At 37.2% G+C, this 26,586-nt stretch overlaps 1 protein-coding gene across 1 annotated transcript in view; it reads right to left on the bottom strand.

Moving 5' to 3' along the window:
- ZNF407 (zinc finger protein 407) overlaps positions 1–26,586 on the bottom strand; it is a 337,896-nt gene that overhangs the window by 206,422 nt on the left and 104,888 nt on the right. The window contains 1 exon segment of the mRNA XM_030494084.1: positions 1,437–1,511. Coding sequence (XP_030349944.1) covers positions 1,437–1,511 — 75 coding nt within the window.

The following is a 26,586-nucleotide window of genomic DNA, read 5'->3' as shown; positions in this document are numbered from 1 at the left end:
CAAGTTATCTCTATGTTGTATTGATGATGATTATACAGTAAGTACCCCCTTGTAAAAGAACATATTGGTATTGAATGCTTCCAGTTACAAAACAAGCCACCAGAGCAAAACATTTTTCGTAATTGTTGTGCTATGATAAAAGATAACCAGCATAAACTTTAATATGATGTCTGCTTTGATGAAACCGTAATTGTTCTTTCAATGCATCATTCTATATTTTAGATGAAACAGTATCTCAAAACTCTCCAAATAAGTATGTGTTAGGGAAATTCTGGTTAAGCGCTTTGTAGAGGAAATCTCATTAAAAATATAAGCACCACTTAAATAGGTGCTTAGTCAAACATAAGGCATATATGGTGTGCTAATTTAAAACTCTACTCTTAGGTCACCCAGTGATTTAAGTGTGACGAACTTGTGAGGAAAGGGTCTAATCAACTACCGTTTCTAGTGTCTAACAAGAAACAAACATGACCCAGAAAGAGTTTTGCAGTGTTCTCCTACAACTTTTAGCTGTAATTTATTTTCCCCTTCTTACACATCTAAACCAAGAATACTCTTTATTTAAGAAAACCTACACAAAAAAAAAAAAAAAAAAAAGAGTTACAAGGCAGTAATACTTGAAAACGTATCAAGTACCCAGCAATGTATCCTGCAGGTAGGATACCTCCATCTACCCAGGCTGAAAGAGAATATGCAATATTTCGGCTATCCAACAACCACCAAGTTTTTAGCTACCCCAAAATTTCAATGAAATAGCAATACCGATGCCACAATGTACCCAAAAAACCTGAGGCAAGATCTGTTGATCTGCAAACAGAGTGCCATTTAGTTTGTAAACGCAGTTATGTTTTAAACCACAGAAAAAATAACCTGATCACAAAAAAAAAGTTTGAAAATAAGTAACTGTAAACAGATAGGAAAAATAAACTAATTCATTTTAAAACTAGTCCAACACCAGATCTTTGTTCCTGCCTAAGAGCACTCAGGAAGTTTTCTTCTTGATTCCTCTGCAGGTTTAACCTCAGCGATCAACATAAATCTCAGAAAGTCATAATATAAATGACTATGAGCATCAAGAACAGCAAGGGAAAAAACAAATAAACAAACAAACAAGTAGTAATATCTGATTTTGTACTTGGAGGGACAGTTACAACTACGGAATTTTTGAGAAAATACTATCACCTGTCAAAAAACTGCCCCAAAGAGTGTAAATCCTATACCTTTTTATATTGCTTTCTGCAGCAATTTTTCTACTCACAGCCAGAGACATGTCATATGCACCGTGCTGGCAGAGCACTTAGGGCATGTTAGCTCCCTCTGTAGTTAGGGTTGAGTTAAAAGTCTAGGTGACTTCATTCTGGGCAAGCTAAACATAGCACATAAGGTCTCCACGTATTGTATAATATAAAATGAGAAAGAACTTTAAAGTACTTTACCTTTCTTTGGGTGTACCAACTCCATGCTTGCCCAGTAAATGAGTGTTCAAATGCTTCTTCATCACAAATGCCACCCTACCAAACAAACAGAAAACCCAGGCAGATTAATTTTTTTTAATATTTAAAAAAAAAAACAACAGTATTTTTCTGTTTTGAGCATGCACTTGAGCATATTTTATTAAAGGTGGACTTTTAAAAACCCCTGCTAGGTTACGACTTAAATCTGGGACTCCATCTCCATTCTGTAACATGTTTTCTTCAGATTGCAGTCACTTGGCTAACTGTCTTACAAACAGGTAACCGCAACCACAACCACACATTGCTGATCAAAGAATGGAAAACCTTTTTCTGCTTCCCTTTGCAAATTAGAACATCATAGACAATATACTGATAATATAGCCTATTTTACCTAAATAACATTTTCTCGTGTTATTAACTAATACAATATCAGTTACACTTTTAATTTATTTAACCCTAATGGGCCCATCATGCAGCCATTCTTTATACAAGTAGTTCCATTGTTTTTAATGAGTAACACAAAAATACAGCAAGATCAGATGCTTTAATCACTGCTTGTCTGGTCAAACTTCATTGTATTAATTATTTAAAGAGATATACAGGGAAACAAATTAATAGCCTTAGTTATTTTATAGCCTTGTGAAAAAAAGGGTGGAAAAGATGAAGCACATGTTCATGAATACACTTTGAAGAAGCATATTGTTCAAACTGGCAAGACATTGTTCAAAGCATCAACAGCAGCAACAAATTATATACTACCTGGCATTATATATCTACCAAACAAAACACAGCTAATTTACTTTAATTTTGGTGACATATATAATGAAAATGATAGGAGCATATCAAGTACCATTCTTCTGCTGATAAGACCATAACATCAATTTAATTATGTCATGTGACCGCTTCAAACAATTTAGATATCAGACTGAAGCTTCAAACTAAAATGGTTCTCTCGATAAGCAAAAATTTTACTGCTGCAACTTTCAGTGTGAAAAGGGCTTGCAAACATTTTTGTTAATTATGTATTACAGCTGTCCTTCATAAAGTTAATTACTAATAGCTGAAAGGCAATAGACTGTATTTGCATATGTACATGAAAGGCATGACATATGCAAAAATATGATTTTAATTAGCATTCCATGATATGAAGGGCTACAAATCAAACTGGCATGTTATAAGATTTTTAACATTAAACGCTGAATTCATCTGGACGTGTTTGCAGTAATGGACAATGGAAGGACTGTAATACACTAGCACTATGGGGTATAAGAGCCACAAGAGCCAAGAGACAGTACTTTTCCTTTACAAATATGTTAATGTAGCTTCTCCATGTCTGATCTACTTTGGGTACTTCCACATTATTAGAGAGAATCTCTTTTGTGCATCCCTTAAGGTGTAAGATTATAAATTCTGTTTTATCTAAATGATTGCAATTTCCTTATTTTTTACAAGAAGACATTAAAAAATACCTTACGTACTTTTCCCAACAAAATTTATAAGTATGGCATCATAATCATTACAACTGTGAATAATCTATCACACCGTTACCATCATTACTATGCAAGTGTCATCAGAATTACTGTACATAGGGAAAATAATTGTAAGAGCACAAAGCAGCCAAAACATACTGCTCTTGCTTTTCAGCAGAAATACTAACCATTTTCACACAGCCATGAAAGGTACCAAACAGATTTTAATTTAGTAATACTTGTATTTCCTGTTACAAATCTCCATTCTCCCCCCTTTCTAAAAGAAAAATAAACCCAAAGATATTACTGTGAAAGGGCCATGTGCAGTCAAAGTTGTAAAGGCATACTTTGCTATTTACATGGAATATAAGGATCCCAACAAGCTACACAGTATTTCTAGGGAAGTTTGTTTTTTCTTCTTCTGAGCCCACGTACAAACAAAAGCTGAACATTTCTTACACTGCACAACTGCAGGGGGTACAGACAGACATACCTTTCCGTAAAGTCAAAGACAAAGGCCTTGTTAATAATGTGTAGCACTTAATCTCACATTAGTTGCCTCCTTTTTGTTGTATCTAGGTTCTGAGTAACCATTTTGCTGGTCTTACATAGCACAAATAAAACGAAAACTGACTCACTAAGTGTGTTGGCGCATACTAACATTTTAAGCTTTTAATGCAAGGCTGGAAAACCTCAGACTTGAGGAGTGCAGAATGCCTGTGTGCAAGCCTGGAGTGCACAGAATAGCTCAGGAACAGCAATCCACTTTACAGAATCGGGCCTTAAAAATGAAAGCAAAGTTGCTATTTTCACAAGAAAATGACAAGAATATGAAAAAATATTACCAATAAACAGAGACAGCCCTTATTCAAACAAAAGATTTTTTCTTCCTTAGACTTCAGGCAAACTCTAAACATGTTGGTTTGGATGCAGAGTTTGATAATGGAGAAAAAATTAGTGTGGGAACTATTTGTTTATGTTTACTAAATACCGCAGGTGATTTTAAGAGAGAGGTGGTAGCAGTGTTTGCTGGCTTTACAAAACAAACAAAATGTGTTTTCAGTACATTCAGTAACTCTGGGTTTCTAAGCAATTACTGGTCTAGTAGTCAAAAAATATTGGTTTTATTAATGCTTTTCACCTTTGCTGAGGTAAATCAGTTATTCCAAAGATACTGCCAGAATTGAATAGACAGATATGACTTAGCCTTTGTCTTTTCAACTGAATCTTAAGGGAAGCCTGGCTGGCACCAGTAAGGACTCAAGGAGCAAATGCTTTCAAGATACGTTGCTCTAATACATCTTCAAATCAAAAGGAATCTTTCCATGAGATGCAGTAAGCTGCAATTCAGGCTTTGCTGAATTTCTCATTTGTTATTTTTTAATACTAGTGGAAATAGAAACATTCGAATGCAATTAACTGGTTTCAGAAACACATCAGAAGGCAGCAGGAAAAACCTGTAATTGCCATACTACCCTGTTTCCAATACATGCAAGCCAGGCCAGGCTTGAGGCCTGGAGCCACTTTTGCAAACTGATCTGGACATACTCATCCCCAACCCACATGAAGACAAGCAGTCACAGCCGAGCTGCTCTCCTGAGGGTCAGGTCTCAAAAGGCAGACATGTCTAGCCTATACATCCAAGCCATGGTCACTGGGAGTTCCCCTCCATTCATTAGGAAGACAGCTCCTAGAAGCCTCCTTTTGCAGTGAAAGAAGGTAAGTAGGATTTCATTTGCTTGCAGTGGCATTCTGTTGGTTTAACTTTTTCAGTGATTTTCAACTACTCGGGATACAAATTAGCACCATCCTCCATCTTATACACTCTAGGTTCAAACTTCAGGATAAACTAAAGACAAGATGAAAAATGACACTGAGCTTGAGAATAGCATCCACATCTGCTACGGACAATTTTTTGCACATAAATTATAAAAAAAAAAAAAACCCAACTTTTAATCATAAATATATGAGCACCTTTCCCAAAAACAGTTTTCGGGATATTCTGTTTTCAGTTTAAAAGAGTTGTGGCTTTGTAGAAACATGTCCACTCGTGTTCCATGGCAGTCTTCAAACAGTACTTGGACTTATTCTGAGAATGTCTGTAACTGATTTAGAAGCCTCTGCAGACTTGTCTTCAGTTATAAGAAAACATTTTAATGTACAAAAGAAGTAAAGGGACTTCTAATTGTGGGAATAAAGAAACATATTGGGCAATCTTTATTTCCACTTTTTAGTGTAGTGTAATACAAGTTCTTCAGCAAGTACAATGTTTATCATCACAGTACCCAAGGAATATGAATAACCTGTCATGTAGTGTCTGTTCTCTCATTTTCTCTGCAGGGAGAAATTGTGCTCTGTGAAGTATCTTGTTTTGAGAGGGCAAAAGATTCTAGGTTTTATTATGCTTTGAATCTATAATAGCTCTTTCTTTTTAATATGTACATCACTGTTAGTAGAAAGCCAAGGTAAAAAAACAAAACACACCAAAACACAAAAAACCACACACACAAACCAAACCAAGCATTCTGAACCATAAGGTCACGAAAGCTGTTACTTCCTGAGTGTTTACCAAGTGCTCAGCCTTGGCCTAGTTCCAAGGAAGGAGCTACGTCTTACCTTTACCAGAAAGTCACTTGAAGCCACGTCAACAGAGCAGTCATCTTGTAACTGCACATAACTGCTGAGGAGGACCAGCACAAGAATTTATTTTTGTGGGACTCTACAAACAAGGTATCCAGCAGTTGAAGAGCAATTTTAAATCACTTCTCAGTAGATACATTGCTCTCTGCAACTGCTCTTGGAGAATTTGTCTTACAGACAACAATGTTCAATGACAGCAGAAAAGTCCAGGAGAATAACAATGAATATCTACTCTTTATTCATATTCTCAATATCCTTTACATCTCCTTTAAACTGTCCAGAACCTCTTTATACATGAATTTAACTCTGAGAAATACAGGTAAGCTACTGCATGTCATGCAGGCCCAAGTGTGCAGGATGTTTTAAAAAGCTCCTTAAAAGCCTATTTTTTTAACAAAACAAAACAAAATACAAACCCACAAACAAAATAAAACAAAAAAGCAGAATAGGATGTTATTATTTATTTCTCAGAGGTCTCAGGCACACACATCCAAGTGTGCAGGATGTTTTAAAAAGCTCCTTAAAAGCCTATTTTTTTAACAAAACAAAACAAAAAACAAACCCACAAACAAAATAAAACAAAAAAGCAGAATAGGATGTTATTATTTATTTCTCAGAGGTCTCAGGCACTCAGAGAGGATAGAATGGTTTACCATGTTGGATAAATCACCTGGGAAATGTGACAGCTTCAAGGAATAACAAGAAAAAGGATCTCAAACTTTTACACACCAGAGTGTATAACAACAACTGCATCAGTTTTTGTTTTCCATTACCTGTGCTTGAATTTTTGTCCTTTATCTTCACCTGAGACAAGGAACCAGGAAATCAAGGCAAGCTGCATGGATCACGCCAAGAAGGTCGTACGTTTGGGCAGGTGAATAACATAGACTTGATGGTTCTTATTACCTGAATGAAGTGCTCTTGCTCTTTACCATGTCTTGGAATACACGGCAAACCCTAATTGTAGTTGAATGAGTGGTTCACATGGTCATGCCAACAGGGGTATCAATTACTAAGAGAAAGAAATAGTGCAGCTTGTCAAAGAATCATGACCACATGTATTTCAGAATGTTCAATAAAGCTTGTATATGTAATTACAGAATTTTTTTAAATATGTACATGTTCTACACATAAAAGTGGAACTTCACATGTTCAAATCAGCAGTCAAATAGTACAAAAACAGTCTATATCAATCTCATCTCTCTGTTAGGATTTTGTATTCAGCAGGTCAGCTTCAAGAACAAGAGTGCAGAGGAAAATGCAGAGGTGCTCAGAAAGCAATGGTTTTCTATGAACAAGTAATAATTTTTTTTTCCATGCATCAAAAGTCTAAATTCCCGGGAATTTCTTCAAGCCCATCATTCGTGGATGTTTGCTGATTCTGAAGGGTCCAGACTGGGGCGCTGATAACTCTCTTGCATGACTGCGCGCAAGGGACTCAATTTAAAAGAAAGTATCTGGCAGGCCAGAGTCTGGTGTGGAAGATATCCAGTAGTCTGAAAGGCTTCATGCCCTTTGTGACAAGATGTCAGGTTCAAGTAAATATCTGGCAGGGCAAAGTCTAGTGTGGAAAACATCCAAATATCTGAAAAACTTCGTGCCTTCTGTGACAGGACGTCAAGTCCTAGAACCCTGCATAGGAAAGCTGTGGTTTTCTGCTGACTCATTTAGCAGCCAAATGAAGCAGGTCTTATTACTTCCAGATAACAGTTATTGTTGTTGTTCTTAAGTTAAAAAAAAATAAAAATAAAACCAAAAAAACATTTCAGAAGGTTAACAAGTGGTGTAAACACTCAGTCTGCGATGCTGAAGAGTGCTGTGATGCGCTCACACTGCCTTATACTCCTTGCTGACCCCGTGTGTTAAAGAAGTATATGGCTATTTGTTATGCTCACCCTCACTAACACTCATAATTAAATTGGAAAGTAAAACGCACACATTTGGCATATGTGGCTCCTTCCTCCTCATCTCCCAAGTGGGAGCAACTTGGCAGACTGGAAAATGAAAACTTTTCCTCTTGAAAAGAGAAACTGAAAGAGGTAAATGAGGACAACTTCACCATCACTAACAAGACATGAATCAGAGTACCATGGCAGTATCATGGTAATCCATGCAACCTAAAGAATAACAGAAGTTTCAAATTTCTGAGAATGATTAGCCCTTCTGCCGTAAGCTTGAAGGCTTTTTGTTGTAGGGTTTTTTGTTTGCTTGTTTAGGTTTGTGGCTCTTGTTTTTACAATTTTCCATGCAGCAATCAGGTATGTTTCTTAATTATTTATTAATTTTTCAGCTTTTTCATGGAGATGTTTTGTTGCTGAAGTTCAAAACCCAAGATTTTCAAAAATCTTTTTTTTTTTCCCAATATGAAACCATCAGTGCAACAGACTACAACCTTCCCTGCTAAAAATACCTCATCTCATTTTTACTGTTACTTTTAATGAGCTAGCAATGAAGCCAAGCTTCCCAACAGAAAAGAAATGAAGGAAGAAGACAACTTATATGAGTGGAACACCTGTACACATCTTGCACCTGAGGAAGACTTGAGTATCACAGCAGCTACTGTCCCTGATTTGCTTTGAACAGGATGATAGACAACAGGACTGTCAATGTGCTGTTCAATGACCTGCATCAATCTCAAGAATAATTTACTGCTATATCAGACAGATCATTATGGATGAGTTGCACACTATCAATCAATCGACTGTGTTGTTCCTGCATATTCCTGCATCTATCAACCAGAAAAGAGAGACATCCCTCAACATATTCTTGTTGCTTTCTGCCACCAATCTGTGTCCCTCAAGATGTGAAAGAATTATTAGCCACACGGCCATAAAGTAGTGGCAATAGGCACAATTATCTCCTCTTACATATTCTGGCAGAAGAGACCTGAGTACAAAGGAAGAGCAAACTAAATAAAACAGAAAACAGCCTCTACTGCTCCACTCAGGCTGGTTTGGAGAGATCTTGCCATCCAAAGCGGCAAAGTCCTCTCACTATCCCATTTTTAAGAGATGTATGTGATAACGTAAACCATCCAGGACAGAAATTGAGTTTTTCATTTAAAGGACTGTGGCAAAAGAGGAATACACTGGGAGTATTTACATTATTTCCTTCCCCATGAGGGAACTCACTTAACTGTTATTGTGTGAATTGCCTGAAGTTACTCATTTCGTAACTGAAAGTGGAAAGGCTTCCTGCAAGTTAGCTATAGGGTCCTGAATTTTATTGGTTTGGGGGTTTGCTGGTGATTTTTGTTTATTTGGGGGGGGAGGAGGGGACCCGTTAGGAGTTTTTGTAACAACAAAAAGTACCCTTCAATAGCAGACGCAGGAATAACTGTTAGCAGACAACGATAACTGTTATTAACATAAAGGTGAGAGGAAACTTAAGAATGCAACAGGGAACTTTTAGATTTGGCAATACAATAAAAGCTGAAACTGCAAGTAAACAAATGGCTCTCTACTTCTTTTGTTTACTTAATGGGCAGTCTAAAAATAGCTCAACAGTGGCAAAAAATTTGAAGGCAGAAGGTATTCACTCTGTCAGGAAATCACCTTACAAATATATGAGAAAATTAGTACCGCTACAAGAAATGTTTGTTTCGATATTCAGAGGAGTTAATGAATGTTAACTGATAATGGTAGACAGCAGCAGTATGTAATTACATTTCTAAACACACCTTACCAAATCACTTCCAAGCTAAGAGAATCACATGTTCTATTAATTTTCATTGGTTATTGAACATCTGTAACTGTCACCTCTAACAGGTGTTTGGTAATCTAACAGCTGCACAAAGTACTAAAAAAAAGAGAGAATCACAATGTGCTTTCCGTAGCGCTGCTATCAACCTCTTAGTCTACCACAACACAGAACCTCTTTGCCTAAACTCTGAAATGCAGGCTCAGCGTCAGGAGTGCCTTGCATCTAAGAGATTACCATCAACATCCAGAAACATGACACCACCAGAGAACGTAGCTGTCATGCTAAATGAGGCTGCAGCAATGCTTTAAACATAAAGGAAGATTTACAGCTATAAGCATCTTGATACAAAATAGCGCCTACCAACCTTGCCACCAAGAAATTGCTTGTAACCTCTCTTTTCTCACAATATGTACATCCAACAACCCCATAAACTCTGATCCCTCCTTTTTCCATTCTCTCCTTTTCTTCACTGACTGCCTCCCTACTCATGATCCAGTCCGAGCACTCTCAGGACTTCAGAAATAGGATTTGATGCAGTAGGCATCAGTTCCACAGATCATCATCTTGCATCTGGAATGAGACAGCAGGATGGACAGACTAACATTTGAAGAGGGAAGGTTTTCAAAATAAATTCAACCTTTTGGGAATGTCAGGTGAACCACATCTCTTAGTGGCCTGAGAGGAGTTTTGAAATATCTGACTTTCTGCAGACAGTTCACACAGAGCTTCCTAGACAATTCCAAGGAGCAAAATCTATGCATGTTAAAAGTGCAAGAAACAGTATGTAAGACTATCTCAAAATAAGGACACTTCGATGAGTTTCTACTTATAAGTAGAATGGGTAGAGCCAAATAAATGTACTTGTTTTTAATCATCTTCTGTTGTTCTCAAACAAAAATTCACTTTTGATGTTTGTAGGTTCTTCCTAACTGCTCAGAAACAGCACTGCAGGCTGTTGCCAGGTTTATGCAGAGGTTCTACAAGAAAAAGCTATCTATCTTGAGAGCGAAATCTTCAATCTACTCTTGCCTGTCTTTAAAGGAAATCAAAGCAAATCTAAAGATAGTTGATTGTGGGCTAGAAAACATATAAGGCCTGCAGTAGCAGTGCCACCATATATAACTCAGTCAATTCAGCAGCTACAGTGCCTGTGGTGTTTTGCAAAGTTGTGAGGTACAAAGAAAGAAATGAGATGAATAAACTGGTCACTAGCTGATGACTGAACTGCTCAGAAGTCATACACAATCAGAAGGCACAGAGAGATTTTATTGACAATTTACTCACAATTTGAAAACACTGCTGGTGATAGACAGTGGCTGGAACTACAACTGCAGTCTGCTTGATCTGTGAGAGTAGTGAGAATCTTGCCCTAGGTCTTTGCCTGACACGGAGAAGCAAGTGCTGGTTGATTTGTTTATTCCTAAAACTTAAATTCAGATGTAAAACATACCCTTTTTGCCTTACATGCAGGCATTGAGGGCAAACAAGTCACAAGACTGTTTGACTTAAGGTAGAAAGCAAAATACTTCAGAATATCTGGTTGCCAAAGTAGTTGTAACTGCATAAAAATAGCAAAACTATGACAGCAGGACCTAATCTGCAACCATCAAAAGTAGTTGAGCATAAATAAAAGCTTGGAGTTTTCAATCCCAACCAGTTGAAATATCAATTAAAATATCAGTTTCTCCAGATATTCCCATTACAGCCATCCCCAACTGTCCGCAAAAGCTGAGAGCTGCAACTCCTCCCACCACTGAAGGAGGTGGCAGCTAGCTGAAGAAAGTACCAGAGACTGCTAGAGGAAACCATGCTATGAAGACCAGAAAGACACTTATGCACTCTATAGGCGCTACAGATGTACAAAACCTTCTGAAATTATGGCACTGAAAGTAGAGTGTGCAGATGATATTAAAAGCAGCATGGAAGTTTATCCAAATGAGAATTACAGGTGCTAACAGTGGTGTTACTCCACTTATCCCATGAGCAAATGGTAACACCTCTCATCGCTTCAGCCACAGACTTAGCAGGAGAATTACTAGTCACTAAGCTGCCAAGCACGAAGTCTGGTGTTTCGTAGATTTGCCTTTGATGTCCAGCAGGACTCACTTCAGACACAGAAATCCAAAGCCAGGACTGCAGGAGTACTCATCTGAGATATAACTGTTATTGAAGCAATAAAGACAATAAAAACCGCATTGAATTTAGAAGAACATTTTGCACAAATAATAAAAAATAAAAAAAATTATTAAAAAAGCCATTCTTGCAGTCCAGTATGGATGTTGTATGCACTAGGTATGAAGACTGTTATCAGACTGGGAAAACCAAAGGAACATAGCTCAGACAAATCAGTACAGTCATAAAGATGATATCTGTGACACAGCAGAAGATGTTCTCTGGCAAAGAATATTCCCGTCCCAGCCAGCAGCTGAGATTAACTCTGACCATTTCTGGCCACAAATCAAGCATGCGAGAGATGGGAACTACATAGGTGCCCAACGGAATTAAGAAAAAAACATCTTTGATCTCAAGGGCCTAAATATGTTTACATACACATATTGAGTGTACGTATGAATGAACAAGCAAAGGAGAAATCAGTTTTCATGCAAACAAAAGCTTATGGCATGTTATCTAAGAAAGAAAGGAGACTAGATAAATCACCTGAAAAGATGCAATAAAAGGAATTCAGCTTTTCTGAGCTTGCCAACCAAGTTTCTGAGGTACGTTACTAACAGGATAAAATACAGAACTTCAGTTTTTATGTACAAAGTGACAACTTGGTCCTATAAAGAGACATAAACCATGTTTCTTTAAAAGAAAAATTGTTTTCAGTCTCAATGTCTTTCTGAAATGAAGCCTCAGTTAAAGGCTTTTCCTTTTCTGATTCTTGCTGTCATTGCAACCACGTATCCCCCCAAAGTCTTTTCTTAAGTGCTAGCATGAAATGGTGGTCCATTTTCAGTAGGAAGGGAACCTGGCAGTAAAGACAACAGGGGTACCAACACACTCAGTGGTACTCCATTTTATTCAGTATTGAATCACATTTTGATTTTCATGAATGCATTCCTGTTGAAGCACTGACATTTAATAAATATGTTCACAACTGAGGAATGTGTACACAAAACCAATGACATGCCCAAATGACCACCTGAAAACACCGTATTTCCTGGAGGTCACTTGCAGCTATGGGACAGAGCATGTAACCACTGACATGCAGGTCTCTCCTTAGCTTTGTAATGCAATGAAAGTAAAATGGCTCTCACTGTAAAGCAAACACAGCTCTCCAACCTGTGAGACACAGGACACAGGGCTCATTGCATTTTATGCATTGGAAGGGCTAAGTTGCCCTGGGATGGTTTTCAGCCAAGAAAGGCCTTAAATTTTACACAGTTTAAATTATGCTCTGCAAAGATTAAACACATACAAAATGCTTTCTCTTTTGTTAAAAAAAGAAATAACAGCCCTTTTATTTTTTGTTTGCATATGTTTTTTTATAATTTCTCAGATTAGCTGAACCTCCAAACCCATTCTTTATGACATGAAATGTTTGGACCTGGATAGATATGGAGACAGAAATAGTCTGATGAGCATGCAACTTTTATATTACTGAATAGTAGAAAATGTTATATGCAACACTTAGCCAAATGGATGGATGGAATTGATTTTATAAAGAGTTACAAACAAAATAGTCCAAAATATTAACCAATAAACACATGCCTGGGTGGAAACATCGTATTATAAAATCACTGTAAAGATCCTCAAACTGTTCAGGGGAGAAAAAAAGTCCAATTTTCCACATAACCTGAGAGTGCAGAGTTTTCTGATAATAAGATCCAAGGAACCTGTAAACCCAAGGCTCTAATTTTCTTATGGCGACTGTGTAATATTTTGCAAAGTAAAATTGACTGAGATGGAAGCTATTTTGCATGGTACAGTGGCGATGGCTAACAAATGAGAGTTTTGTGGGCTGAATGTTAGTCCCCTGCCTCATCTGCCACCCCTAATGACAGCAGCCACCTGCTGTTTTATTGTCACAGCTGGAGCCGGTTCACACTCCTTGGTGCTGAGCTCTGCCCATGAGCGCCAAGCTCTTGCCTCGCCTCATTACTTTGATGAACTTTTTATGGTCAGCACCCATGAAGACCTCATCTAGGACTATACAACCTAGATCGGCTTCAGGGAGTGCTTCCAGCTAGCATGAGGTGATAATACACAGTGACACCACGGCTGCTACTGCCTGTCACTTAGTCAAGTCACTGTACTATACTTCTGGCTCTACAGGGCCCTCAACAGGTAAAACGCCATGAAATTCCCTTATATAATAAAGGTCGCTCTCTCTGTTTCACATTGCAATATAGAGATCATAACCTACTACCAAAATTTAGCTTTTAAAAGATAGATATTAAAATCAAAATGTAACATGCTGTTTAATACATGTAACCACAGACAAGAAATTTCTACATTCCCTAGACATTAAACCTGCTGCCTTCCTAAAAGAATATCCTGGCATTAAAGAAAGCAACCATGAAAACCATATTAGGGCTTGATGAATGCTACCAAATAGGAAAAAAAGATAATTACATGCATTTTACAAGAGGAAGACTGGTTAAACTTAAAGAACAGAAAGCACAGAAACAAAAATCAAGCCAGACAAATCAAGTTATTACCCAAATGAATCCACAGTGGAAAATGATATATGCTACTTTTCTCCCCTCACCAAGAACCCCCCCCTTTTATTAGATATGATAATATATCAAATCAAGATAACAACGAAGCAAAGCTTTTTACATCTTTTTACTTAATCAGAGCAGCCTGTTACTATTTTCTCCTAATTTAACAGAAAATATAATCATCCTTTCCCTTTCAAAATTTTTTGTACTAACACTCCAAATCTCCTGAGCCTGGATACAATTTTAAACTTCAGAAATTTTTTTATTGACGCATTTAGAGCGGACTGTTTTATGCTCGATCACTGGAATTTAACCCCAGGTTTACTTTCAGCAGCAGAATAATCTTTTTGTTGTCAACAGAGCTTTACATTTGCCCGTATTTACATATATCATTAAGATTAATATATATGCTATTAATAATAATTTCATTAACATTCTGAAATCATCAAATAACATTTTGACTTTTGAATGGCTGTAGGCTATTATAAGCCTAAAAACCAGAACATTTTCAGTATTCATTGAGTAGCAATCCAGCTGATCAGTTTTGACAAATTCATGCAATGTTATAAGCCATTAAACTTCATTTAGTTTCATTTAAAAACTCCACCTAAAAGTGAAAATCAACTGTCTTTTTTTTTAGTCAGTATGATTTCCAGTAAACACCAGGTCTCGGTATACTCCAAAATAAACTGTGAGGCTTTTTATTTTATTGAAATGTTTTAAATAGAGATTTTGAAATTATATTTTTGAGACCACTGACCTAGCGAGAAGATTCATCAAAGTTTTCCACTCTTCTAACAGCTGAGCACCTGTCGTACAGTCCTGAAAAGTATTCAAGAGAACTGGAGGATGCACAGAACCTCACATAACACGGGCCTAAAATGTATGAACAATCCTATCAAATATAAATGACACCAACTTCTCTGCCAGTACCATTTCAACAAGCACTTATCTTCTGCACAACATGTTTAACAAGAGAACTTCTTGTGAAGCACAGCGATATATTGATCACATCCTTTGGAGTGTCCAACAACAGAAGAGAAAATTGCTTTTAGAAGAAAAAGGAATTCCCTTCTTTTGACTAGATGATGTATCTGTCAAATGCATAATTTGTAGGACTCATTTCATAGCTTTAAAAATAAAATATCAAAGACGCAGTTAAATCAGTGCAGGGTAAGACATTATGAAATGGACAAACTGTCCCAGTGGAACAATCAATGGTTTCAACTGAACAATCGCATAATGGTGCTGGTAATTAAATAACAATGTCTGAGAGACTTTCCCCCTTTTTTTTTCTTTAAGCAGTAGTGCATCAGCTGCAGTATACCTATTGCATGCTTTGTGACATGACATACTTAATCCAGCTAAAAAGTTTCTCTTTTATCAATCCCTAATCCATAACAAAACTCTAAAGCCATAGTTAGCTAGGTATTTATTGTCCTGTTATAAAGGAATTTGTTGGAGGATGCATGGCTATCCAGACCAGCTATATTTGCTCACTGCCTTACAAGTAGCCTGTATGCATGTAAAAATATTTAGAAATATTTCTCCTTTGCGACACTGTGTTGTGTTGGCATTATGACCATGTTTTAGAGTTGTATGCTAAAATATAACTTCAATTTACGCAGCACTTACAGTTCCCTGGTCTGTAATTCTTAACATCCCTCTATTTTCCACCAATTTTAATTTTAGTCGCTATTATTTAAAGTTCATTTTCCATGCCCTTTCAGTTGTGATTTTTTGCCAACATGACAACAAACATCGGTACCATTTCTGATGGTGACTTACACTGGAGAAAGAAAACCCAAACTTTTAAATGAGAAGCTCTCAGAAAACCATCAGCCAGTAACAACTTGCAGTCAGTATCAAGATGAGCTGCATGTGAACAGAGTCTGAAGGTGACAGGATTTGTATCCAATTGCTAATCCCCTGAGCCATTCGGCCCCTTGAACAAAACATTTCTATAAGCTGATCCCTTAACCCATCACTGGCTGCTCATGCTACTGCATTCCAACACTAACAACAAAACGGGAAACACCTTACATTTTCTATTTAAATCCCCACAATACAGAACAGTCATGTTGGAAAGTCCCCAGACCTCTCTTCTCGTCTACTACATAGAAGATCTGAAAACAGATTCTCCGAAAATAGGAATGGGCATATGAAATAATTTGGCTTAATATAAATATTAGGTCTTCTGTACTTACAGCAAGCACAAAAAGAAGCTTTCAATGTACATATTTTTCCTTGTACTGAACAGAATTATATGTTGATCTCAAAAAATGGCTAAACTTCTATGCCTACTGTTACAGAAAAATATATTCATATGAAGGATGTCAGAGACATTGCTGAGGAATTGTTCACCCTTTAAAATGTATTATGTCTGTAATGCTACCAGTGCCAGTGTCAGGTTAGGCAATTAGCCAATTAAGTGTGAAAAAGATCTGCCAAGAAGCTATTTTATGTTTGCCTCGTAATATTTGTGTATCTGTGAGCTGGTGTGTGTTCATGTTCATGCATCGGTGGAATCTGGATGTTCATGCCAGGTTTTGTTATCACACTTTTCTGCCTCTTTGAACTTGCACATTCCTACAATAGAAATGGACGCGTGTCTGCTGATAATGTCAACATCTTACATTCACAAGGAGAGATTTTGCCTAACTGGATCTAAAGCAGCCTTTTTTTGTGTTCATTACCTGACCCTGTCTGATTACACAAGACTAGAAGGGCCACTGACGGGAAGAACTCCAATATTGCAACCACCTCTAGGAGATGTTAAAAGACAACAGATGTGGGAGAAATTAGCATCCAATTACAATATCCCTGGCTAAATACTGTCCTACAAACCCCATTTTTACATGTTATCTGAAGGAAATTCTCACTTCTCATAGCAAGTCAGGTTCAATGGGGTGCTGACAGCATCCTGTTATCTCTTTAATTTAGATCTCATTATACTTTAGACTCCTGAACATCCATCTGGGAAATTCCACTTGGAAATATGAGTAGGTGCAAAACACATCTAATGCACTCTATCTAAGGCTACCACCTAGAGAGCCTGAAGACACAGAGTGAAAAATTCTGGGTTTTCTCTTTTTTCTTTTATTTTTTGTAGGGGGGCAGACCCACCTACTGCAAGCCTTTATCTTACTTCAAGAGTAAAAGCATAGTCATTCCAAATAAAGATCCTTCAATAGTTTTGATATAGTCATTCAAAATTAAAAGCAATGCAAGAAAGATATACACAATTTACAAATCAAAACTGAACAGTGCTGAGTACAAACAGAAGTATGAAAAACCCCTTTCATAACATTTCAGAATACAAATATTACCTGGTATTGAAGCTACCTTCCTGAATACCTATTAGAGAACTTCACAAATCTTAACAGTACTGACAACTCATTCAGAATTTACCATAGCTTACACTTAGAAGACATCCTACTTTTAAAGAAATGTGTTTAAACAGCCCTGATGAAAATTAGTGTATTTTGTAAAAATCTAAGTACATTTAAGGCTAGGGAAAGTAATTATGTAATATGACTGCCTATAATCAGGGGTTACGGAGGAAGGTTAGGTACAAGTTAGTAAATATGGTACTGATAATGAACTTCAAACTCATTGTGATTAAGTCTCTTTTATCATAGCATTACATAAATGAGGCACATGAGTGACAAACGTTTTTACACAGGGATTTACAGCCAAGACTGCCATTTTTCCTAGTAAGTCCCACCAGGCCAGAGAAGAGGAATGCTGTGCCTAGCTATAGCACAAGTTAACCCCTAGATTTGTCAGAACATGCAAAAACTGCTGTGCCTAAGGGTGAAGCATGTACAATAATACCCCATCACACACTGAAGATCCAGTTCATGCTTGCTGTGTTTGCCATGTCCCTAGCAGCTGTGCTGGAGAGAAACCCGCCTGCAGGAAGGCCACCATTACTGCTAAAGAGCTCTACCTGAGAAAGGCTGCTTTACTAAATGCTATCAACCTCTCCAAGGATCCTCTCAGCTGGAGATGTTTAGAAATGGGATGTATCACCACCTCACTCTTCCCTCCCCTGGGGCACAACTTGGAGCACAGAAGGGACCAACACCACCTACACATCTTTGCCCTTGACCTTCACACAGTCTGTGCCAAAGGGGAAGACGGGCTGCCATGCATTCACTGACAGAAGTGAACAAGCAAATTTAAGTATTTTTCAAGTTAAAATGGACTTCCCTTTTTCAGCATTCTTCTGGTATTTTGCTATATATGCCTGTAGCTCTTTATGGTTGCCAAAGAATTCTTTTTCTTATCACTTTGGTAAGCAGGAACACAGCTTTTATTCCTACCTTTTTATAGCTGCATCACTAAAAATAGGATTATAAAACTTCAGAAAGGATGTATTTCATGCCAGCAACAAGTTAAATTAAACTGAAAATAGTGATTTTTAAAAGATTTGATATTTTTTCCCAATGTATCTCTATATTAATGCAAACCTACTTCCTCTGAAGAGAGCAACCAAGTGTTGGTTTCACTATAGGACATATGATCTAGATACAAAGATCTAATCACAACATATTTATCACCATCTAGCATTTGGCTTGTATATGATGTCCACAGGCACTTGTAGTGATAGCTGTCAAACTGCATTCTATTTCTGGCATAAATGAGCATAACAACAAGGACAAGAAATGGGGTGCAGTCCATTTTAGCCTGGAATTTAGCCCATAGTAAAGAAACAGTCAAATTCATTATCAACCTCAGCAGTGGAGGTTCATGCTTACAGTGGCAGAATATTTCAGAAGTCACCAAGCTTCACAGGGCTTGTTTCTACTAAAGGTGCTAAAAATTATTTTAGAAAAACAGTATCCTACTCCATTTCTTTCTTTTTCACCCTATCAGAGATGAGAAAATCTTAGTCAAGCCCTGCATGTTCCTGGAGAAGAAGGTGTAAAAGGACATGACCCATCCTCCTCGGATTTCAACTGTTTGTTCCGGTGCTATTTAAGCAAAAGCATATTTCAAGTATTCTATATAAAAAAATCCCATCTTATTCTCTTTCAAGAAATGAAGGGGGGGGAAAACAGATTATCAGCAACTAAGTTCCTAGTTATTTTCAAAAGTCTTGTTTGTATTCTATACATTTCATATTCTAATTTAATTTGTCAGTTACCGGTTTTCCTCCTTGGTCTGCTCATGGTCACTTTTCTTTACTCCCTTTTTTTCACTCTTGAACTGGAGATATTCAAGTCAAATCAAAAGATTTTGCAAATCTGCATCCATCTCTCGATCTTACTTAGAGGGTAACCATGATTCTCAGGTGCAAAGGTGAATTTCCAGTCAACCCTTACAAATGTTATCAGTGACAAAGATGAGCTAGTTTTAGAGGCTGTGGAAAAACAAACCAAGCACCCAATCCCGTAGCACAGAAAGTAAATGAATATTGCTTGGCCATGCACTGCATTCCAAGAAAGTAGTGATGAGGAAAACAGCCAGTAGCATCACCTACAACAGTATATGGCCTCCTGGCACATGATTAAGTCAAAGTCCTTCCATTTAAACTGAAGGTTCATCTCCCCTTGACAAGCAAATGACAGAGCATGTGTGTCATTCAGAAATTATTCAGGTTGTTAACAATGCAGAGAAAGTCTCCTATCCTTCACAACATTCCTGAGACCACAATTAGAAAACACATGTACTAAGATTCACCTCTCTTTCTCAAATCATACTTTTTTAATAGATTAATAAATTTATATACAAGTCAAGTTTCTGACACCTTATTTTTCCCCATCTTCTGTCATTCAGTGGTGAATACTTAACAGGTAACAGCAGCAACAAAGACTCAAACCAACCTTGGCACCTTATACAACTATCAGTTTCCCCATGAGCCAAAAGCCACTAATTCCATTAGTTCCCAGGTAAGTAATAGATATTTGTTCCTGAGAACCTCTTGATTTAAAAACAGAGAGAGATGACCAGATGAAACCACTTCTTCGACCAGCATCTGGTACCCAAAGTCAGTTTTATCTGTCTGATGAGTAGTCATACCAAAGCCATGCAGACATACATGAAGAACACCTGCTAAGGTTTCAGAGACAATCTGGTACAGAATAGTACCGTTCAGCAGGAAACTGAAAAATAGAAAAGAATAATCCTAAAAGTCAGTGGACTGCATGCCAGGCAGAACACATCACAATTTTGAGCTGTATAAACAGAGACAAGTTAAAGGGCATCTAATCTTTAAATTCTCTAAATTAGTTACACTAAATCCTATAGTGGTTTAACTGTTACAGTAAATCCTTAAAATAAATATTATTCAGCAAAGGCCATGGCAACTCATGCTGTATTTGTAAAGCCCTGGCCACCTGGAATGAGATCAAACTCATTCGGTATTCTTGAGAGCCTGTTCTAAAAAGTAAACTTTGTATTGTGCATACATGAGGAATATATTCACCTGGAGGGCTATTCATAAACAAATATGTAGTCACCTATGGCAGTGACCACTATCAAATTCATTTTTTATCTTTACAGATAACAAATACTTCTGATTACTCAATACATATGTACATATGGATGCATAATTATATATTGATTAGGTTAGCTTTTAGCATAACATATGAATGTATCGAATTTCTCCAGAGTAACAGATAACATTTTTTAAAAATTACACCAATAGACCATTAGCATTATGAGTGAATTTATTTTCCCCAACAGTGCTAAAGATATGCAAAATTTTCATTTTTCAGAGTTGCATAGTAAATGATTAACACCAGCTTTGCTCATTATCTTGCTTAACAAAACTTCTCTAAAAACAAATAAATCAAAAATGCCTCTAACATTCCTGAATAAATAAATTACAGACCTGTTCACTGGCAGCAATGATATTTTAAAAAGCTTGTGCAAGCTCATTGTACAATTTTATTACGAAACTGCAATTTATAACAAAACTGTCCACTTTTTTTATTTTCCACCCAGTTTTACTCAAAGAAGTACCCTTTGCAACCTAAGAAACTTTTAAAAAGCTACATATCTGGAAACATTAACCCCATGTCCCAATATGTTACAATATCCAAATAACGATATGAAGAGAACCCTCACTGCCCATTTTACAATGGGATTTGTAAAGAGAATCGCAGTCAAATGAAACTACTATCTGATAGGATATCAGATTTCCAACACTATGAATGCGTACTTTATATTTCGTATTAGAAACACACTTCTTTTCTCAGACTTTAGAATTACTTTTCTTTCATTACACATGGACACTGAGGTTATCCTCATTGGAAAAAAATATTTACCTAAAGAAGGAATCTCCAATCTTAAAGGTTTAGTGAATTGCCTTCCTACCTTAGTCCCCATGTTCAAAAGAAGCTTTTCTCTTTTTCTTTTTTAATATATATATTTATGGGGTAAACCCACAAAGCCTTGTCAACAAAACTGCATTTTGTTGTAGTTTGGGGTCAAAATAGCCATTGCTGTGAGAAATGTACACATCACAGAAAGAATTCCCTCCTCAAAAGAAAGTATTGAAAAAATGTTTGTTCCCTCTTCAGAACAAAGAGCAAAATGAAACACAACCTGTAACACAACCACAATAAAACAAAACTGTTATCTGTTGCTCGTTCCCTACCAGCCCACAGATTTTTCCTAGCATTAAAAAACAGCATGTAAATTAAGGTGACTGAAACATGCTTTCAGCGAGCAGAGTAATATGGTAGCTATTCATCACCTGAAGTCATAAAACACTAGGTCTTGTCCTTAGCATATTCTAATGAAGCCTATCATGCAAATGAGAGTGACCTTTTCTGTGCATTCTGCAAGTTCACATTTATGTGAGGAGTATATATAGTTTGCCAATACAAACTAGCCAAAGACTGCGTAATTACTGTAATCAATTAGTAGTTAGTGTCGCTCTGCTCATTTGTGGCTAATGTCAGCTAAACCATTTTTGAGAAAACCACCCTGACAGCCTCTTTCTGTTGTTTTTGTTGCTGCTGTTATGCGGCAACAAGAAAACAAGACACACAACTCAAACTTCTCAACATGGAAGCACAATAGCATTTTTCTAAAGTGCTTTCTCTTAAGGTGAGAAATAAAAATAAGACCCGCTCCTGCAATGGGTAGAGATTCCCCGGTAAAGTTAAATATCCTTAAAATGACATTGAAGTTTTCTGCCTGTAAAAATGAAGCATTAATATTTAAATATTTAAATGAAGGACACTCTCCCATGAGGCAGTTCAGACCAACTAAGGAAGACTTGGTAGAACTTAAGCACTCTTCTCAATGGATGAGTAAACAGGCCATACCCTCTGCTCAGCAACAGTCTATTGTGTAGACAGTTATGGATAGGAAACATTACTGGAGCTGGTAATTAAAGTAAAAACTAATACTGCCTCAGAAATGGAGAATTTTGTACTGGAAAATCATTTATCATGCCTTACAGTTCCCCACAACTGAAATGAATTATCTTCTTATTTAGCATGTCTATTTTATTCTACAATATTTTCCAAACTGCAACAAGGCCTACTTGCTGGTTTTCATATCAAAATTGAGTAGACACAAAGGAAAATTATGCCTTTACTTGAAATTAACTGAGTACATTTAATCTGATAAGAAAACAGAACTTTAAGACAAATAAGACTATACAGATCATGGGTTTGCATCCCTTTTACACTTGCACCTTTTAGAATGGTCACATCTGAGTGGTTTAGGAAACCAGAATCAACTCTGCACAACCAGAACTGTACATTACAACCAAAACCAGATTTGTGTCATAAGAAAACAATGGACATTAAAATAATTCTATTTCTTGATTTTACAACTATGCTGAGAAATGTAAACCTTTTTTTCCTAAGAAATTACACTGTTAATGCAATGTTGCTATGTGTACACAGAAACACATGCACTTTATATATAGTATACACGTATTATGTGCAGCAGAACAGCTTCTAATGTCTTGCTATTTTTTGTGGGTTTATGACTGTTGTAATCAATTGCTTTTTCACTCAGCAGAGAATACAGGGACAAGAAAACATTGCTTTTCGTGATGAGGGAGTGAAGATGAGTTTTGCATGCCCATATCACACAGCTAACTAACACTGTGAGCATTTCTATTTTATAAAATACTCTGCGGTGAAGCAGTTGCAATGCACATAACACTTGGCCAAGTAAAGCATCAGATATAGAGAACCATTTATGGGGGGGGGGGGGGGGGGGAGACTACCAAATTCTAAAATTATTAACAAGTAAGATTAAAGAAAAATGTCAGAGTTACTCATGTGCATTAAGACATAGGAATAAAGGTATCTGTGTATGGCACACTAACATAAAGGTAACTGAACTGATACAACTAAAGAGATGAAAGCTGAAATCTTCCCTTTTCTTCATCCAGATTATAAGAATATTCATTAAATAGAAAATTAATGCATTTCAACTGCAAAGGTGAAAAAGAGACTTATTTGAAAGATTTTTTTTTTCCCACAAGGTCTCATGAACTTCCCTGGAAGCTGTCACGATGGTGAGAGCGGCAAAGGCAGGCAGGCGAGGGGCAGAGACTGTGCTGGGAGGTGTGACAGCCAGCGCAGGTTGCACCCAGCGCATATATGAGGAGAGCAATACAAACCCTTTCCTGGTGCCTCTCCTTGAGTAGCCTGCTTCTGCCACATTCAGTGTAGCCGAGCAAGGACATTTTCACTGACTGCTGCTGGTACCAGGGCTGCAGCATGGGGCAGACACGGGCTGGCTACCACACTCAACCTTTTCCATCTCTTCCCTTCATTTGCCCCGTGCTTGAGGGTAAATAATTTGGGATCCAATTCTGAGTGCACCAAAAATAGTTATATTCCCTACAGTTTCACTAGGAGCAAGACTTCGGTGGATTCTTCTGGTTTATTCATCCATAAAATGAGAATACTACTTATCTGCAGAATTGGAAAACTTTTATTTGGCTTTGTTAGTAAAAATGCTTAGAGATATTCCAAGCGAAGAAGAAACAAATCGGGGAAAAAAAACCCAATCTGTTCAGCAAGAAAGTAGGTATTGGGGCACAAGCTTAGCCTTAAGTAATGCTAAAGAGAGTGGTTCATGTTCAGGAAAGCATTTGGTAGAGTCCTCAAGAATACGGAAAAAGGAAAGAAAAACCTAAAAATAATAAAAGTATTTGTTTCCATGGTGATTTTTTGGGAGCAGGGGGGAAAAGCAATCAAGTCACAATAAGCAGAGTGACACTGAAGATGCATTGGTTTACTTCTGCACAGTGCTGGAGCCATGCACCTCGTGCAGCATCAAGCGCGTCCGAGGTGTCAATCCTGACACGGCGCCCAGCAGTGGGAAGATCACTCTTTTCATTCTTGTCAGAGCACGCCGCAACAGGAGCATCTGACAGTTACTGAGAGGGATGATGGGGAAGACGAGAGCAGGGGGAAGCAAGCAGCGTGCCCGGAGAGCCTCGGGCTGCGTTGCAGCAGCAGGAAGGCCTCTGGAGCCATCACCTGACCAGCGCCCATGAAAAGGCAAGCAGGAGCTGCTTCGGAAAGCAGAAGACTCGCCGATCACTGCCGATCCACCCCGGGACGATGCCTTTATGATAAACACTCACGACAACTTGCGACCAAAGTGCTGTTACAACACTAATTGTCCATGAAAGCTGACCTGCAGCAAAGCAGCAGAGTTCAGTTTCGATAGGCCTGGCTCAAGAGTACGAACGTGATTGGGGATGACAGGAGACATCCACGCATCAAAAATCTCTGAGAACGGCTGACGTGACTTTGCACACTGTAAGAAAGCAGTGGAAATCCTAGACTCCTGGCTCTTTGTCAGGAAGGCAGAAAGGACCGCAGGGGTGACATTTTTAAGAGCATCTTTCCAAACTAGCATAAGCTTCGCCTGGCCTCAAAAAGCATGAACGGATGTCTTTTTTTCTCCATGATGTTCTTATTGTTATGTCTTTAACCAAGCATAAATCCCACACAGTTAATGATGGAAGATCACATTTTCTCATCTCAAAGCAATGTTCCTCCTTAAGTTTCAAGATATTTTCTGATTTTGATTCAACTGAACAGTTTTCTTCCCATTTTGTTTTAACTTGGCAAGTGCCAGGACTTGCAACTTTCTGGTGTAAACACCTTGCAGAAATGCTGGAAGTGTGTCAAGGCAAGCAGTAAGCATTTTTACTCTTGCTCTCCGCTGCAAATATTTGTTTCAAGTATATTTTATAAGATAAAAGGATTATAAAAAGTAAGAAAATCAACAGTACAGATAAGGTTATGCATTTGAGAAGGCCTAAATATCTATGTTTTAAGTATGAAAATAACATTGAAAGAAAACATAAGCAAAACTCTAAAATTTTAATCATGACCAACATAGAGTGATTTTACTATTTTACTATTGCCATGATGTTTCAGATATTTGAATGATTAGTTTGAAAAGAAAGCTTCGGCTTTATTACACTGTATTTTACTATTACTGCAGCATTTCAGGCTTTTTTTAATAAGCTAATAATGTACATGAGGCACCTTTCTACCACTGCAATGTAAAATCATAGTTTGTAATATTAAATGAACTTTCTTATTATCTCTTATTAAAAATAGTGTAGCCCAAACCCAGTATTTTAATTGACAATTTTAGCAGTTCAACTTTTGAAAGTCTAAGAAGAGAATGAAGTGCAGGAAACAAAAATCAATCCTGAATCCTATTTGATAACAATGATTTTGGATCAAATAAACAATCTTGTTTAACTTTTGAAATGGTTCAATGTTTAGATTGACTTAAATATAAAGTTTAAAATTAAATTGATTAAAAATTGAACCAGTTTAATTATTCAAAAGATTTCAAAATTACCCATTTTAAATATTGAACAGATTGAAAATATTAAATTACAATGCAAAAAAAAATTAGAAATATGACCCAAGAATAATAAAACACATGTACGTAGAAGCTCAATAGGTGGGAGGGGTTGGGGTTTTTTTTATTGTTTTTGTTTTATTTTTAAAAGAAAAGGAATAACACCAATAAACTACTGGAATTTTATAGAGATGACAGGACCAATAAAATACAGAAGATGATCAAGGACCATTAGAACATTTAGCAGAGGAAACCAAATCAAATGGCGTTTTTTTGGAGGTAGCACAAGATTTTAAACTAACAATACATCACCCAGTTGGTTGCTTGTGCCCCCTTAAATTTCTCCAATTTGGATATTTCTTCAACACTTCCTTCTTTTAAACACAGACACCCACACTCACATAAGACAGCCTTCACGATCAGTTTGGACCAGTAGGCAGGATGAAGTGGGTCATTGGAGTTATTTATTTATTTAGGATGGCAGATGACATGCAACATTCAGATACAGTGGGGTTACGAAGTTATAAGAGAAGACTAGATGTAAATCTAGTTTATATTTATCCACATACCTCTTCGAAAGGAAAAGGAAGTTTCATATTGTCCCATACGTTTAAGATATTTATTTTAAAGCATGAAAGTCTACCATGACTTGATGATAAGGGTACAATGTCATTTGTCAGCACACAACCCGAGGTTTGAAATGAACTTGGTATGTTGGTATTGCTACAATTAAAATCCTGTGTTACTAGTAATTTACTAACATATATAGAATACTGAAATAGTTTCCTCTCCCTACACTTATGGGGAAAAAGGCCTATGACTTCAACTACAACC

Source organism: Strigops habroptila, chromosome 1 (genome assembly GCF_004027225.2).
Source record: "Strigops habroptila isolate Jane chromosome 1, bStrHab1.2.pri, whole genome shotgun sequence".
NCBI classification, from domain to species: Eukaryota; Metazoa; Chordata; class Aves; order Psittaciformes; family Psittacidae; genus Strigops; species Strigops habroptila.
The sequence above is the reverse complement of the archived record's forward strand: the minus strand, read 5'-3'. Positions and strand labels throughout refer to the sequence as shown.